Raw genomic sequence first — 17,768 nt, forward strand, 5'->3', positions numbered from 1 at the left:
CGGGTTCCATGGCTCCTGCTGCAGAAATGCAGCCTCTGGACAGGGCAGTTGTGCCACGGCCAGGGTGGCTGTGCCATGTCCAGCTGGTCAGTCATGGCATCCGGGCGGTGGGAGTGCCATCACTCCCGGGTGCTGCAGGATGTGTCCCTGGGACAGAGCCCAGGATGGGGAGAGTTAAATGTGTGTGTCTCTGGGACCAGGATGAGCAAGTGTTTGGCTTAACTGGGTGACAGGTGCCTCAGTGGGGGGTGACACTTGAGAGAGGAGCCCTTGGTGCCCGCTCGGCTTTGTGAGAGCTCAGCATCAACCTCTGGCCTCATCCCGGACGGGGCTGCAGCAGGATGGTCCCTGTTCAGCCACAGACGGAGTGACCAGGCAGCTGCTCCTGCTCTTGGAGCATCCCAAGCGAAGGCATTCCGGGGCAGGGGGACTCCTCCACCTCCAGCAGCTGAGCAGAGCCCAGCTTTGCCGTGCCAATGCTGCAATGGGGCACCAAGCATCCCAAGGATGCCTGGCAGGACCGAGGGAAAACTGCACAAGGCTTGCGGGATCGTAGCTGGGACTCCCCTGGGGCCAGGCCCTCCCTGCATGTCCCAACAGAGGGGACAAGCCCGGCCCCAGCCCGAGTGACAAAGGCAGGTGGGGCTGTTCCCGTGCAGTCCGGGGTCAGCATCCCCAGGGTGGGAGCCGGGGGCCGCCTGGCACTTGGTTAACCTTGAAACCCTCCCGGGCTCACATGTCACGTCAGCCGGTGACAACAACAAGCTGCTATTCCAGATCAGAGAGAGAGAGGGCCAGAGAAAGGCAGAGACAACAGGGTTGGGGGTGGCCAACTCACCTATCACAGCCAAAAGTGGGCATGGGGCTATTTTTAACCCGGAGGGGGGTGTATTTATTGTTTGAGCCGGGGGGAGTGAGCGACTGCCTCCAGGACACCCCTCGCTGCGACATCGGCAGCCCTGCAAGGCCATGGTGAGTACTGAGAGCCCAAAGCTTCAGTGGGGAGAGAGAAAATCCACTAGATTTTCCACCAGGATAGATTGAATGGGAAGGGAGTGATGGAGGCAACAGGGATCTGAGGGTCAAGGGTCCCTCCTGCCCTGGAAAGGGGGTGAGCAAACTGGGGAGCATCTGGCTGGATCAGCAGCACCCCGTAGGGAACAGAGAGGTGTATCCCATGCTAGCAGAGCTTTCTAACTAGGGCAGACCTTTTGGGGGTCCAAATGCCATTTTGCTCCTTTCCCTTCCTCCATGCAGCAAGAGGAAGGGTGGTTGTGTCCCTCAAAGCCCTCCTGCTCTCCCTCCTCTTGGCAGACCCCTCCGTGAGAGGGAACAGCTGCTGGAGCAGGCACTGGAATGAGGGATGATGGGCAGGGTGGGACAGTGAGAGGCTCTGTCCTTCACTCTTCTTTACAACACATATTGAGCTGTTTGTGGTTGTTTCAAGCCTCAGTGCAGGAGGAGGCAGAGTTTTTTATTAAGCAAATACTTTAATAAGTGCACAGCAGGGTAAGGAAGCACCTAATGACTACAGCCCTTGTGCACCCTCAGCACCACTCCCAAAGCCGGGGTTCCAAAAGGGATATCTCGTCCTGGTGCCAAGCCTTTCACCTGTGACTGGGAGAAGTGATTTCCCACCTCATCTTTCCTTGAACATATTTGGCTAAATTCATCAGGAGCTGTAATTTAAGCAGGAATCTTAATGCCCCTCAGTATCCCAGAGCTGCAGGGGGAAAGCAGCAAGCCCTCAGGGAAGAGAGTCCCAGCCCAGAGCTACCACGAAGGAGTCACGACTAAGGGCAATTTCATGCTTTTATTCCACCCCATAAAAAGCCAGTGAGTTAATGATACATCCTTGAACCCCTGCAGGCACCCAAGAAAGCCAAGAAGAGGATTGAAGGTGCTAATTCCAATGTCTTCTCCATGTTCGAGCAGGCCCAGATCCAGGAATTCAAAGAGGTAGGTGGGTTTGGTGGGAAGGACTGAGGGTCCTTGATGTGATATGACCTTCAGCTCTTTCCTTGGTGCTCTCGGATCAGGGACAGCTGGTTCTCAGCAAGAGGCAGCACACCCGGTTTTCGGGTTGCTTTATTTTAAAAGTGAGAATAACAACTCAGTGACGTTGTTAAATATGGCATTGCCTCTGAGCTTCCAAGGAACCTGCACCCCACAGAGCAACCAGCAGCATCCCAGAGAGCCAGAGCACATCTCCCAGCCAACTCCCACCTGCAGTGCCAGGAGCTCTTACCCCCTGCACAGCAGGCACTTGGTCTTGTGTAGATTCCAGTTCCAGGGATAACTGGACACAGTTGGGGAGCTGATGATTCAGGGTGGCTTCTGTCATTGGTCTGCCACCGCCTGAGGCTGCAGGGACCAGGATTGCTGCTGGATTAGGGATTAGGGTGGGTTGTTGCTCCCTCGCTGGGTGAGGACCCCCAGAACCCCACCCTGGGAGGGCTCAAAGGGCCCTTGTCCCATCCAAGTTGAAGGGAGGAGGAGGAAAGTACTAAAGCCTTTGCAAAGGCCAACAATTCTCCCTCTCCCTGTGCTCCCTCCTCCTGTGCTTCCAGGCATTCACCATCATGGATCAGAACCGGGATGGCTTCATCGACAAGGCGGATCTGAGAGACACGTTTGCTGCCCTTGGTGAGCCCCTGTTCAGCACCCTCCCCTCCCCAACAGCTTTGCCAACATTAGACCTATTAAATGAGAAACGAGGGGGGACCCCCCCATGTAACCAAGCCCCCATCATTAACTGGATCTCCCGTTTTGCCAAAACCCTCCTGATCCAAACCCGGGCCTTTTAGCCTGTGAGATTCCACACGGGTGACCCAGAGCAGCTCCCACAGCAGCACTGGTTTATCCCATCGGTATTAGAGCCAGCTCCTGGATTACACTGAGCCAAATGCCTCTTCCCATGCTTAGAAGCACCTGGCTGTGCCCATCCCACAGCATCCCGGGGTGTGTAGGCATTAAGGGGATTTACGGGATCTGGGAGAAACCGTGACGTTGCGAGCTTGGCTCTCCCATCAGGGAGGTCACCATGAATCAGCAATGGGGCCAGGGAGTCCCGGACAACCCAGCCCCAGGAAAAAGGATAGAGGCATTCAGTCCCATTACCCTCTGGCACTGGAGACCAGAGGAAACCCCAGTGGTGGTGGTTTTGACCCAAAACACCTCCTGAGGAGGGCTGAAGCAGGCTGATCCGTGGGGCAGTGAGGGAAGGAAGCAGCACAGCATCCCTCTTTTCTGTGATCCTGGAGCCCGAGAAACCAGAGCTGGAGATGGTTCTCCCACCTCACTCCTGCTACTGCTGTTCCTTGTCAGAGGTGGCTCCCCAGGGATGTGCTGCTTCCCTCAGGTGGGGGGAAAACCCCCACAGGAAGGGTCCCAGGGTGTTCTTTAGCCCCCAGCACATAGAGCAGAGCAGCCAAACATGGACATGGAATTGTTCCAACACGGCTCTCCCCAGGGCGCCTGAATGTGAAAAATGAGGAGATCGATGAGATGATAAAGGAGGCCCCTGGTCCAATCAACTTCACCGTGTTCCTCACCATGTTTGGGGAGAAACTCAAGGGTGAGTTTGGGGAGCTGGGGGGTGGTCGGTGGGCACCCAGGGAGCTGGGGGTTGGTTGGTGGGCACCCAGGGAGCTGGGGGGTGGTTGGTGGGCACCCAGGGAGCTAGGGGCTGGTTAGTGGGCACCCACACCATCACCAACATCCTGTACCACCTGGGGAAGCCACCCAGCTCCTGGGACTCCAAAGCCTTCCAGGTGAGACCTGTCAAAGGCTCCTTGAAGGGTCCGGATCTCACTCCGTCTCATTCCTGTTGGAGGGGTATGAGATGGTCTCTGTGCCTCAGTTTCCCCAGCCATTTACAAAACCCAAATGGCTGTGATGCTGCTGTCCTCACAGGAAGGAGGGGACAGGAGTTCTTGTAGTACCTCTGAGCATTCTGACACCAGCGGTGGCACCAATGGCCACCCTGGCTACCAGCCACACTTTGACCCATTGTCCCATCCAGCTGCACCCTGTATCATGTACTTAACCCAAGGAATGCAGCCTCCTGCAGATCTCCAGGAGGCTACAGGGCCCCAAGGGCTGAGCCTGGAGCTCTATAAATACACTCCAAAGATTAGATAAATGCCGGATGCCGGAGAAGTGGCGACACAGCCTGCTTTGTGCTCACACCACCACCCTGCGTCTGCTCCTTTATGTGTCACCACCTGCACTCAAGTGTCCAGTTGCAGGGTCAGCATTCCTGCAGGGACCCTGCTTCCCCCTACGAAGGCTGGGAGAAGCAGGAGGATTCCTGCTTTGCCACCTCCAATGGCCATGGCTGTGTCACCCGCAGGTGCTGACCCGGAGGAGACGATCCTGAATGCATTCAAGGTGTTTGATCCAGAAGGGAAAGGTCTGAAATCTGCCTAGTGAGTGCAGGGGTACCTGGGGCAGGGGGTGAGGAGGGGCTGTTCCCACCAAGACCTCCCCAGTGCTTACCACATTCTCTTGTTTGCAGCATCAAAGAAATGCTGATGACACAGGGTGAGAGGTTTTCCCAGGAAGAGGTATGAGCTGCTTCCCACCCTTTGCCAGCCTCCCATGCCATTCATCCCAACAGACCCCATCCCTTCTCCCAGCCCTGGTCCCAAACCCCTTCTGTACCATCTTTTCAACCTGGCTCTTCCCTGGCAGATCGACCAGATGTTTGCAGCCTTCCCTCCAGACATGTCGGGCAACCTGGATTACAAGAACCTGGTCCATGTCATCACGCACGGCGAAGAGAAGGACTAGCCCACACTCAGGGCTGGGGCTGCCACTGGGAGATCACCTCTCCCCAGATCACACGGGGTTTCCCTTTCCTCTTCCCCTGGAGAGGCATGTGCCTGGGAATTTGGCACAGGAATGGCATCCACATTAAACTGCCTTTTGGCAAGAGGAAATGCACCCGCTGGTATGAGCAGTGCTTGGGCACGTGGGGTGTGTCTGCACGGTGCGTCTGTGCCCCACAGAACCCCTCCCAGACCCCAGTGCCCCCAGACTCCCAGCCCTACTGCACGTCACCCTCATGTGCCCTCGAATCCCTTTGCCTTGCTGTCTCCCTGCTCCCACCCCACAACTCATTCCACACTGGGCTGTGGCCATCCCATCTGGTCCTATCAGCCCAGGACCAGCACTGAGCTCAGATTTACTTTAGGCAGCAGAGAGTTACCAGCTTGGCAGGGAACACCCTGCAAGCACAGTCACCCCCCTGCATCCTGGGCCCCTCGGGCAGGCACAGTGCAGGAGCAGGACCGTGGTCCCCAAACCCGGCTGCAGGAAGCACACTGGGCTGTGTGACAGGGATGTCACCCCGACATAGAGAGGCTGATCCTGACCATGGCTGTGGGTCTGTCAGCAGTGGGTGAAGCCTGGCCAAAATACCACCTTGTGAGCTTTTGCAGGCTGTGGAAGGTGTGGGGCTCCTTCCAGAGAGAGAAGATGGAATGATGTCCAGGACGCAGAAGTTCAAGAATGAAATTGCTTCTTTACTTCGCCCGTGCTGGGCTCTTTGATGGGGATCTCCTCCTCTTCTTGCCCGAGCTGGGGGGTTTGGCCGCCTCCTCCTCGTGCCTCTTGATAACCATCTGACGCAGCTGGCCCTTGTCCAGCGGCTCTTCCGCTGCCCAAGAGAATGGCCACCCCATCGTATCACGAGCTTTACATACCCAGTGGGGCAGGACAGGCTGGTTGGATTGACTGGGGAGGGTGTGTGTGGATGTGTGTGTGAGGATGCAGGGGTTGGTCACAGGGGAATTGGGGAACGGCTGCTGCCCAGCCACGGCCCTTCCCTCCCTCCTCCCGTGCTCACCAGTGCCGGGGTCGGTGCTGTCCGGGTCGGGGGGCGGCAGGCAGAGCTTGTTCCGATCCAGCACCCAGAGGAGCCCCGAGTTTCCGCTCATGGGGCTGATGAAGGACTGTGACCGGTGCGCACGGTCGACTGATGTGTAGCGCAGGATGGACTCCAGCACCATGAACTCATCGACCTTCTCCTCCACAGGACCTGGGTGGGAAGAAGCAGCATCCCACAGGGTCCCTGCACCGAGATCCTGCACCAGGACCCTGCCCAAACCCACCCCTGGCCTTTGCAGAGCAGGGGATCCATTGGCTTCCCCGAGGCAGCGTCAGTGGGCAGCCTGACTCCCCAGGGGCAAGGGACCAAGGCTGGGTCATGGAATCACAGAATTACAGAATCACTAAGGTTGGAAAAGACCTCCAAGATCATCAAGTCTAACCTTCAACTGAATACCCCCATGCCTACTAAACCATATCAAAAAGTGCCACATCCACTCATTTTTGGAACACTTCAAGGATGGTTCCCTGGGGAGTCTGTTTCAACACTTGACCACTCTGTCAGTGAAGAAATTTTTCCTAATATCCACTCTGAACCTCCCCTCCTGCAATTCCCCTTGTCCTATTGCCAACTGCCTGGGAGAAGAGGCTGACCCCCACCTCTCTACAATGCCCAGAGACAAGATGAGGGTTTTGGGGGTCCAGTGGGATGTTTATACAGCTGAGATGGCTCCCGAATTCGCTGGGAATGTGGTGCTGCAAATTCACCCTGGGGACACCCTGACTGATGGGGCAGAGGGAAAAAACCAGCTCAATTAAAACACGGAGGGTGGTGGACACACACAGCTCAGGCCGTGTGGTGTGGGAAGGTAGGCCTACCAAAAAGTGGCAGCAAGCTGCTCCCGAGCGGCTTCACTATCTTTGTGGTGTCACAGTCAAGGTCTTTCAAGAGGGTCTCCAAGCGGGATTGAAGCTGTCCCAGGAGTTTGCTGCTCTCTTTACATTTAGCTTCATACCTGTTGGCTTCCTCAGTGGTTTCTGTTAATTTTGCCTATCAGCAAAGGTTTTGGCAGGTGTCACACCAGCTCCTCGCTGATCCCACCACCCCGGTGCTGCCCAGTTTCAATCTGGACATTGGAGACAGAGTCACAGAATCACAGAATGGGTCAGGTTGGAAGGGACCACAGTGGGTCATCTGGTCCAGCCTTCCTGCTCATCCTAGAACACATCACACAGGATTGCATCCAGGTGGTTCTGGAATATATCCAGTGAGGGAGACTCCACACACTCTGGACAGTCTGATCCAGTGCTTGGCCACCCACACAGTACTCTTTAAATACAAACTAAAGAAGACATCCCAGGAGAGGCTGTGGGATGCTCCCATCCCTGCAGGGAAGAAGGTCTGTGAAGGGGATTCCAAACTCCCCATGCCAAACCAGGGCTGGCAGGAGCCCCAATGTCACCCTCTCACCATACACTGGGAGCTGCCAAAACCTTTGCAGGGCCCTTTTCTGCCCACATCTCTCCAGCCACTTGCCAGAGCAGCGTTGACAGGACCAGACTCCCTGGGACAAGTGCCGGGACAGACAGGGATCTGCGGCCCTTCCAGAGGGAATTCATGGCTGCCATACCTCCAGCTCCTGCATGACATGGAACCGGGTTGTCTCCTCCTCTTCCCGCTCCATCATGGTGGCTGTCATATCATCCTGTGTAAACACAAGCACATGGAAGGGGTGCTGATGGAATGCCCACCAGACGTGTCAAACAGAGGCTGGGGACACTCCTCTTCCCTGGGATCAGGGACATCCCTCTGGACTCCTCTGGGGACCACTGTCCCCAGGCCAGGAGGGCAGGGGATGGATGACCCCACTTTTCATTCCAGCCAGTGCCATGCACTTCAAGGAAGCTCTCGGCTGTCCTGGATACTGCAGTATTTTTCCTGGGTACACGGTGGCAGCATTGAGACACGTTTAGTTCTGACAACACAGCGTTGGGAATTGTATTTTTGGCTACTCCTTCGCATCCCCCAAATCCCACCCGTGTGCCTGTGAGCCAGGCTCTGGTGTGGGCAATGATGCCGAACACTCGGGAGAGGACAAACCCACCCCAGGCCAAAAGCACTGCATGGAAAGGGGAGACATGAAGAGCCTGGAACAGACCTGGATAGCCTTGATCCTCTGTCTCATGCCCTCATTCCTGACGTTCAGCCTAATGGCATAGGCAAAGAGGATGAAGAATCTCCTGTTCTTTTCCACGAACTCATCCAAGAGCTGTTCGATCTCTCCATCCGACAGCTCCAGCAGGCGCTTGTAAGCCACCTCATAACTCTCTGCCTGGCTCTGCTTCGCCCACTCAGCTGCCTTCAAAGCTGAGAGAGACAGAGAGACTCAGTTGTCCCTCCCTGCAGTGCTGTGGGGTTTGGTGTGGTGCTCCCCAGAGGGGCAGAGAGTGCCTTTATTTCACACAGAAACTAAGGAGGGAGCTCAATGTTCTCAAGGGAATGGAGCAAACACAGTGGGACACCTTACCAGGAGGATAAAATAAGTACATTAGATTAGATTAGATGTTAGGAAGAAATTCTTCCCTGTGAGGGTGGGGAGGCCCTGGTACAGGTTGCCCAAAGAAGCTGTGGATGCCTCATTCCTGGAAGTGTTCAAGGCCAGGTTGGATGGGGCTTGGAGCAACCTTGGCTGGTGAAAGATGTCCCTGACCATGGCAGGGGGAATGAGATGGGTTTTAAGGTCCCTTCTAACCCAAACCAACCCAAAACATGACAAAGGGAGCCATGGCTGCAAGAGGAGCAGGTCCCCAAGGGCACCCCAAGGCACTCGGTGCTGGGTGGTCTCACTCAGTTATCACTGTTCAGCCTTTTCCCTTGTAGGGTGAAGGTTGGGTTAGGGAGCCTGCAGGCAGAGCAGAGGTGCCATAAACCACCATAACCAGTCCCCCGCCAACTCTGTGGACTTTGGGTTTGCGGTCCCAGTTACACACATCCTCCCTCCTCTGATACCTTCTCTCTGTTTGGCCTCTTCCTTCAATTCAGAGAGATCTGTACATTTGGTGACAAAGAAATTTTTCAGTCTGGTCTCCTGCTGAAGGGCACACTTCAGGTCCAGCATCCTGACGTTGAACTGGATGGTGTCTCTGATGCGTGCTTCCCTAATGTCTGAGATCTTCGAGAGATACTCCATCCTGCGCACAGAGAGCAGCACTCACACTGTGCTTTGTATTCCTGGCCATTCCCATGCATCCCTGTGCCTGATCTAGCAAAGGCCCCGTGATGCTGTGCCTGTTCCTGGCTCCCATCTGGATGCAGTGGTGTTAGTCCAAGGCCAGCAGCAAACAAACACAGCTCTTGGTGGGGTTTGGCACTCGGGCATCGTGCCCAACTCAGGTGGGACTCAGAAGGAAGAGTCTCCTCCATGGGGCAATTCACCCCGTCCTGAGAAACATCTGGGATCGGTGGAATAAAACACCCTGGAGGTACCAATCTCCCTGCACTGACCAGGCACCCTCAGCACCCAGCTCTGGGTGAGAGCAGTTGGTCTCTTAACATCAATACTCATCGCTGGCATTGCCCATCAGCACCATGTTTTCCCCGCAGGGCTGGCAGGGTCACGTACCACTGCTCATAGTCTTCTGTGGCGAGTTCAACAGCAGAGTTCAACAGCTTATTCTGCTGAGTCAGCTGCCTGTCATACTTCCAGTAGTAGTTGTCAAAAACGGCTTTCTGGATTTTCAGGCTTCGGGTCTCCTCCCGGAGCTCGTTATTTCGGGTCAGGATGGTGTTGTAACGCACAGTGGCCTGGGGAGAGCGGAGCAAAAGATTTGGAACAGAGGGGAGATTGAGGGGCTCAGGTCTCTTCTTAAAGACCTTGACTAGGGCAGGGACAAACACAGCCCAAGAGATTTGCAGTTGGCCCTGCACTGTCCTCCTTCCCAAGAGAGGAAAGGCAGCAGAAGACCAGGGCAATCACAGCAGAGACCTGGAGCTGGTGTTGTCCAAGGTGAGGTGGCTGCAGGCAGCTTGGTTTGATCACTAAACAGGTGCAGACCTTCAGGCCTCTTGGCACAGCACAAGCCCTGCTTTTGGGTCACCAAGCTTGAAGGAGCCTTTGAGATATTCTGGGAGCAATCAGGGCAGGGGAACCAGACAGGTGCTTTCTGCAGCTTGTGTCAACCACAGAAATTTGCACCGTTGCGCTTTGTCCTGACCAAGAAAGTCCCAGGCCCCTCTGTGGCCCCACAAAGGTCTCCAAAATGTTTGCTTACTTGGTTTAGGCGGAATTCCAGTCCATCGACCTTCTCCTGCAGCCGTTTGTGATTCCTTGCTTCCAATGCCTTTGCTGTTATCTCTCTTTGCTTTGTAATCTCTCTTTCCAGCTCTAGCACCTGGACATACACAGAGGGGGAAAAAAAAAGGCAGTATAGTCTCCACCCCTGCCTTCTGGACTCTTGTCAGGACACACAGCCAAAGAAAATACCCTCTGTTGACCTGAACTGCAGCAATCGTGTCATTAATGAGCTCACACTTATAGAAGCAGCTTTAATCCCAAAGGATCCCATCCTGCACATGCAGAAACAAAAACTGTAACTGGGAATGGGTTTATTTTTGTGTCATGAAGGAAATGCAGCTGCCTCTGGAGGGAACTCCAGCAGGTGTTGAGCACGGCACAGCAGCATTCTGTGGGGTGGGAGAGGCAATAAGGACGGGGTTTTGGTTGGGGTATTGTGCTGGCCAGGCAGAGATCCATGGGGTTCTCCCTGGGAATCAGCAGAGGAAAATTTTGCCAGAAGTGGGAAGCTGTCAGAGCAAATAAATCCACGGGAAGAATGAAGTAGTTGGGGAACAGCAAAGCAGGGGGCAGATCAGGGAGATATGACTGAGCCAAAAGATCCCTGACTGAAAGCTGACCCTGTTGGGAAAGCTCTGCAGCACCTGCAGCAACTGCAAACTATCCAAGCATGTTCCCTGTCTTCCATCATGGGCAGCTGGCTCAAGCAGAAGGCTGAAGGGACCTGTCACTTCCACAGCCCCACGTTTCCCTTGGCCTCCCACCCCACTGCTGCCCAAATGCAACCAGGACGTCCTCAGGAGAAGGAATGGGACATCCCTTAGGTGCTGCTGCTCCTCTATTTGTCACATCTCAGGCAGCGCAAACATTCCAATTTTACCTTTTTCAGGACAATAAAAAAAGTGAAGGGAGAAGCAGAGGGATGTTGTGTGACCCCAGGCAGGGATCTGCCATCCCAGAGGGGCTGCAAACACTGGTGGGACCACCAGTTTTAGAGTCTGACCTTACTTTTCCAGTCAGTGCTGCTGACTTGAATGAGAGCCTGGCTCTCCCCACTTGTCATGTATCATTTGCCAGGAGGAATATTCCAAGGCCTGAATTAACTGTGTTTTACATTGAGGAGTTTCAGCCAGGGAATGGTCCAAATGCCCTTACCTGCTTGGCCAGGTCAGCTATCTGGGCTTTTCTCTCTTTGATCAGGGCATCATTCTGATTTCTGATCTGAACAAGGGTTTCGACCTTCACACGATTTCGGTTTTCTATCATCACATTATTTGGTGAATAGATCTGGCTCAGCATTAGTGACACATGTCTGTGTTCTTGTTTCAGATCATCTATTGCTTTTCTGTAAAAATGGAATGACAAATAACATTTAGCACATCCCATCTGCAAGGCCAGGGCAGGTCCTTACCCCTCCCCATCTCACCACTCTGGTCCCCACCATCTCTTTATAGAAAAGTGAGAACAACTTTTTACACAGTCAGATAGTGATAAGACAAGAGTGAATGGTTTTAAACTGAAAGAGGGGAAATTTAGATTAGATTTAGGAGAAAGTTCTAAGAATGAGGGTGGCACAGTTTGCCCAGAGAAGCTGTGGCTGCCCCATTCCTGGAAGTGTCCAAAGCCAGCTTGGATGGGGTTTGGAGCAACCTGGTCTAGTGCAAAGTGTCCCTGCCCATGGCACAGTGTGGAACGGATGAGCCTTAAGGTCCCTTCCAACCCAAACCCTTGTGTGATTCTGCAACTCATGGAGAAGCTTCCCAAGCACAGTGTGGCCTGTGGATCTGTACTCACTGCTGAGCCTGGATTTGCCGCCAGATCTCGGCATCATAAAATTTCCTCTTGCACGCTGCGTGATGATACTGTGTCTGCAGGTGCCTGATCTCCATTTTAGCCTTTCTCTCCTTCTCATGCTCAGAGAGTTCCGAAAGGTCCTGGCTCTTGGAGGGTTTTCTCCCCTGTCACAGAGAGGGAGGGTTTGATCACTTGAGCAAACACAAGCAGCACTGGCAGCTGGCAGAGCCGGACACGGGGGAGTGGGTGAATGGCATCACCAGCCCCAGCTCTTCTCTGGCACCTGAGATACTCATCATTACCTAAAACCTCAGTTTCTGGACAGAGAACAGACCTCCACCACCGGGGAGGGCAGGGGATTGCAGGCTGTCACCTGTTTTGTCAGACTGCAAGGACCATGTGAGTCAGAACCAAACCCACTCGTGCTGTGGACTTGGGGGAAGCCAGGTGACCTTGCCCACGAGTGGAGCAGGAGTGCTCCCATCTCTGCATGGGGGAAGGTGACTTCTACTGAGAACCTGCCCAACAGTGAGCACTGAAGCTGTGGCAGTTAGATCCACCACCACCTGTGTCCTCAGCTGACCCATATTGCCCAAATCTACCTCTCCCAACACCCAAATCTCAGGCCGTGGCCTCATCCCTGATACAGGAGGGCAGGCAGAAACAGCCCCACTGCAACCCAGCACCTTGCTGGCAGAAGCAAGGCTGGCTCCCCACTGCTGGACCTGTATTCCAACAGGTATGATCCCTATGGCAGATCTTCTGTAGTCCCTGCAAAGTTCAGCTTTAGTTTGTGCTTCATTTTCACCTTTGAGCTCTTCATTTTTCCTGTCTAACTCCGCTGGTTACTCTGTAGACGCCTCAGGAAGGGAACAAGGGAGACTCCGCAGGTACAGGATCGCTTTCCAAGGGAAAAAATAAAACAGGAGTAATGGGGTGGTTGTGTCCTCCTGCCCATCCCTCAGCACCCGCTCGCATGTTTGGCACAGGAGGAAACCATCACAGATGGCTGCGAGAGGAATAAAAGGAGAGCATTTTTAGTGATGTCATCGTGAAATGATCGAGTTTACAAGTAGGGGAGGAACAGATGGTTTGAGCTATTCCACCCTGTTCAGTACCTGGGTTTCCATAGAAATTCCAGTGAGGTCAGTCCCCCCCCACCCTGTGCCAGCGGGCAGAATTCCTGAAGAACACCTGGATTCACCCCCCCCATCCTGCTGCTGCTAGGGAGGGCTCTAGAGTGGACCCCACATCCCTTATCCCAAAGCTGGTCCCCAGCAGCCACATTTCAGCCCCCTGAGCCCCCTTGAACCCCACAACACTGCTCAGCCCCCCCAGGGTACTGCAGCTCCTCTCCAGCCAGGAGACAGAACTGTGATGGCAGTTGCGTATTCCCAAAGATCAACCCCTGTTTCCAGTAGGAAGCTCAGGAGAGGTGAGAACCTAGAAGGGAACCAGTCCCAGGCCCATCCTGTGCCCTGCACTGCCCCATGCCCTGTGGAACAATCACCGGCCTGGTTGCCATAGCAGCATCATCACAATGGAGTGTGGATGGTGCTCCAAGGATCACTAAGAAGGATGGAGCAAGGAGTTGCTGGGACCCCACACTACGTGGACCAAAGGAGTTTCCATGCCCCAAAAGCAGCCCTGAACCTCGTGCTCTGATATCTCTCTGGCTTCATGTCCACAGCAAGAAGAAACTGTCATTTTACCAGTTCTCCTCTTTCCAGTGTTCGAACTGACCCATAACCTGGAACTTTGAAGCCTTTTGCTCCAACAGGAGCATCCAGGGGTTCACCATCCCCAGCAGCACTTTGGGGTCACAGCTGCTGTTCTCTCCCCATCCTTCCCAGCTCCACATCCAGCTTTCTGAGCTTCTTGGATTTTATCTGTTCTGCTCATGAAGAGGCAACAATCACCACACCACCATTGTCCCCCTCAGCATCCAGACCCGCTCGAGGTGCCCACTGTCAGGAGAGAGCACTGGTTGGCACTGCCAGCCTGGGGAAGGTCCCTGGGGACTGAGACCAGTTAGGCAGCTGATCAGGGGCCAAATTGAGGCTTCATGCCTACTTCTCTCCCTTCCATGCAGGGGAGCACATGGGACCCATGTACTGAGTCACAAGGGCCGTGATAATCCATTCCCTGTAAGCTGGAGCACATGGCCAGCTCCTTCCCAGGGACTCAAACGCTGGGATCCCTGGAGGGCTGAAGCACAGGAAGCTGCCACGGAGCTGTGTTTTGTAGCCCTGGAGTTGCTTACTCAGCTGTGGGGTGAAGGGGAACAGAGAAGTGCTGAAGGTGAGCAAAGGGCACCCGTGTCCCAGTTTGCAGGGCTGCGGTGAGTTCAAAGCCACGAGCAAAATCCTCGACCAGCATGAAACTCCCAAGACAGCACATCCCCTTATCCCAGAGACTTTGATGAGTTAACAATCCAGTCACCGAGTACCAGACTAATTCCCAGCCAGATAGGCTCTGAGGAGGCATTTAATTGGAAATTATTTTAATGGCAGGGAGCAGAATGTGGTGTTTGATAAGAAAAATCACAGCCGAGGGGAGAATGATGCTGGGAAGGCACCGGAGCCTGAGGGTCCTGCTGGGGCCAGGAGAAGCTCCTGCATGTTCCCGCATGATCAACAGCTCCACGGGATAATAAGAGCAAGCTCTCCAGGGCTGAGGTTGTCACTCAGTCCCGGTGGCCCTTGGCTGTGTTATCCTGCACATACGTTTTCCTCACCCTCAGCAGAAACAGGGCCAAGCCTCCAGTTCTGAATAAAGGTAGAGGTGCAGGGGTGAACATCATTATTCCAGAAACAATACCACTGGGTGGCTTGAAATCCTGTTTTTCCTTGGCTTGGACTAGTCCAGCCTCAAAATACAGCCCACATTGTCTGTCCTTTTTTGTGTTCTTCTCCATGGACCAATTCTCAATTGTTTAACAAGAACAAGTCAGTAAATTAAGCTATTCAGGAGGGCTCTGATTTGGTAGAGTCTGTGTCTGTCACCCTCATTGCAGAAGCATTGATTTCACTAAAGGGGACTGTTTTCACCCAAACAATGCCCGACTGTCAGGCTTGCTCTGAGTGAGGGTGACTTCATTGTCTGGATGGACCTTTAAGCAGAAGGTAATCGGAGCAGGATGAGATTGTCCATAAGATCTGAATCCAAGAAATCTCCAACTTCTGGGACAAACAGAAGAAAAGTGACTTTCTGTGCAATTTTCACCTTAACTCATCTTCCCTGATTTAACAGGTACATTTATCACTGATTGACATGGAGAAATTATTCTTTCAGCTGCAGATCTGGGGGCTGATTGAAACTACTTGTACTATTTTAAGGGTTGAATTCTGATCTGTGCAAGCAGTGTAAATCCTTCCTGATTTCAGCAGAGATTTCCCTGTTTCACCAGGTCCAGTTCCCGGTGGCAGCAGGGGATGGTCAGAGCTGGGCTGGCTCTGATCTGAGCTCCCACCTGGGAGCGTCCCATCGACGTCAAACAAAATCTCTGGGGTAAATTAGAGAATCAGGCCCATATTTTCATGCAAATGTAGTACATTCATGTTACTTAATGCCTATTTATAATAAATCCAGAACTTAATTCTACTTAACCCGTCTTTAGTGTTTGACACATGAAATCGGTGAGTCAGAGGGCTAAATATGGAACTGTCAAAACTTTCTTTTTTCCCTCCTCTAAAAGCCTGGATTAAATCATAATCAAACTCCCGTCAGCTCCAGCAGCAGCTCTGGGAGAAGCAGGAAGATGCTGACAACTGCTAAGGCAGCTGGTGATGGGGAAAGGTCTTCTCAGCCAGCAGATTGATGACAAAACCTCACGGAAAAGGTTGTGAATTCAGACACAGGCTGGGTCCATGTCTGCTGGAATCATAGAATCGTAGAATTATAAAATGGTTTGGGTTGGGAGGGGCCTTAAAGATCATCTTGTTCCACCCCCTGCCATAGGCAGGGACACCTTCCACTATCCCAAGCCCTGTCCAACCTGGCCTTGGACACTTCTAGGGATGCAGCAGCTACAGCTCCTCTGGGCAACCTGTGCCAGGGCCTCGCCACCCTCTGAGTAAAAAATTTCTTCCTAACATCTAATCTAAATCTCTCCTCTTTTAGTTTAAAACCATTCCCCTTTGTCCTGTTACCATCTGACCGTATGAATGTCATCCTGTGGACCTGGAGTGACCCCTTGGCCTCCTGGTGTGACCTTACCAAGACCGGGCTTGCAAAAGGTGTCCCATGAGCACATTTTCTACCCAGGTTTTTATTTCTTTCCTCCGATGAATGTTATCTTCACATGTTCATGAACCATACCAGCCTTCAAGACCAGTTTTGGCCCCAAAAAACTATCTTGAACACATTGAGAGTTGTGGTCCTGCAGCTTTTTGCAACCAAGTTTTCTCAATCTGCTTCCTATAGAAAATGTCTATTTCAAAATACACACTTGTTTGGTCCTCAAATGCTGAGCTGTCCTCTCCCTGCACCATGTCATTTCTTCCTGCCTGCCATTCCTGGGTGGGGTAGAGATGTCTCTGTATGGACACATGGCTTCAAGTTTCAAGAGTAACTGGTTTGAAGGAGAGGAGAGGAGGCTGTTGTCTGCCTGCTGGATTACAGCTGTAATTCCTCCTCACTCAAGAGAGGAAATTGTCATCCTAATTTCCTGCAGATGGGTTTCTTCTGAACTGCTGACACCAAGCGAAATGCGATTTCCAGCAGGGAACTGTCTCCTCTGTGGCATTACTGGGTATTATTTAAAGCGTCATTTGAGGAGCAAGTTCCCCAAACCTTGACTTTGGGAAAGTGAAACTCTTCCACAGCAGGCTCAGCCACTCCAGCAGAGCCTATTAACATGGATTTCATCCTCTGCGCTCCCTCCCAGCCACCTCTGGCTGCAGCAGGTATTCCCTGCTGAATTACTGCTCAAAGGCTGCTGCTGCAGGGGGGGGAATGAAGAAGGGAAATAGTCGAGGATGTGCTGAAAGCAAGAAGAGACCTCTGAAAATTTCACTGGCCTGAGGTCAAACCTGGCATGTAGGAGGCACACAGACACTGTGGGATGATTTTAGCTAAAGGAAGAGAACAGGGGACTCAAGGACAGAAGCTACTGTCACATGAGGTCGTGCCTGATCAGAAATGGGTTCTCTGGGATTTCCCATCCCTGGAAGTGTTCAAGACCAGGTTGGATGGGGATTGGAGCAACCTGACCTAGTGGAAGCTGTCCCTGCTCATGGCAAGTGGCTGGAACGAGATGATCTTCCAACCCAAACCATTCTGTGATTTTATGACATTGTATTTCACTGTGATTTAGGCAAAGCTTCACAAAGTAACTCTCTCAGTGGGGCTGCTGATCCCTCAGAGGTTTTGGAGGCATGAAACCCAGGCAGGAGGCAGGGTTTTGCTGTTTTGCTGAGGGGTGGGGTACGCGATGCAATAGCTCTCCAAGACTGCCAGGGCTATGGCTGAGCTGAGCTAATAAATTCCCACATCCCGTTCTTCCCGAGGGAAGTCTGTCGGCAAATCCAGATGCTGTGCTGGAAACCCTGCATGCCAGATTGAGCTGGGGAGCACTGGGAGGAGGGATAGGAGGGTGGTTTGTGGCTGAGGAAGTGGCACATCACAGGCCAAGTCCCTTCCCCACTGATCCTGGTAGCTCCATGTCAGGTCCGGGCAGAGCTGGGCAGGCCGGGAGAGCACAGCAGGTACAGCCTGGTTTAGAAGAGCTATTTCCAATTAATCATTCCTGATTACTGTCCTGTGCAAGGCTCCTGGTCAGCACTAAGAATACCTTATTAGTTGAACATGCTCTGCCAGTGGCTTAAGGCAACTCAGGATTTGCCT

At 53.3% G+C, this 17,768-nt stretch overlaps 2 protein-coding genes across 6 annotated transcripts; one reads left to right on the forward strand and one right to left on the reverse strand.

Annotated features, from left to right (window-relative positions):
* Positions 1-751: 751 nt before the first annotated feature.
* Positions 752-4,941, forward strand: MYL2 (myosin light chain 2). Its single transcript, XM_027689449.1, has 7 exons — positions 752-972; positions 1,870-1,959; positions 2,571-2,646; positions 3,473-3,577; positions 4,355-4,430; positions 4,520-4,568; positions 4,696-4,941. Exons 1-7 carry the CDS (start codon positions 970-972, stop codon positions 4,792-4,794), a joined length of 498 nt encoding a protein of 165 aa, XP_027545250.1. The 5' UTR covers positions 752-969; the 3' UTR covers positions 4,795-4,941.
* Positions 4,942-5,507: 566 nt separating this feature from the next.
* CCDC63 (coiled-coil domain containing 63) lies at positions 5,508-13,439 on the reverse strand. 5 transcript variants are annotated; one of them, XM_027689752.1, is made up of 12 exons: positions 13,365-13,439; positions 12,730-12,822; positions 11,922-12,082; positions 11,283-11,472; positions 10,105-10,224; positions 9,456-9,637; positions 8,843-9,024; positions 7,992-8,200; positions 7,464-7,538; positions 6,712-6,883; positions 5,852-6,043; positions 5,508-5,662 (listed from the first exon to the last, which is right to left on the reverse strand). In XM_027689752.1, the coding sequence occupies exons 2-12, from the start codon at positions 12,742-12,744 to the stop codon at positions 5,529-5,531; spliced, it is 1,632 nt and encodes a 543-aa protein (XP_027545553.1). In that variant the 5' UTR covers positions 12,745-12,822; positions 13,365-13,439; the 3' UTR covers positions 5,508-5,528. The 5 variants fall into 5 exon arrangements, with proteins under 5 accessions (XP_027545553.1, XP_027545549.1, XP_027545554.1 ...); XM_027689748.1 differs by having other exon boundaries at positions 11,922-12,085; XM_027689753.1 differs by having other exon boundaries at positions 12,730-12,930; positions 13,365-13,419.
* Between the last annotated feature and the right edge of the window lie 4,329 nt (positions 13,440-17,768).

The sequence above is a fragment of the Neopelma chrysocephalum genome, unplaced genomic scaffold (assembly GCF_003984885.1).
Source record: "Neopelma chrysocephalum unplaced genomic scaffold, ASM398488v2 Primary Assembly neopelma1_77, whole genome shotgun sequence".
Classification (NCBI taxonomy): domain Eukaryota; kingdom Metazoa; phylum Chordata; class Aves; order Passeriformes; family Pipridae; genus Neopelma; species Neopelma chrysocephalum.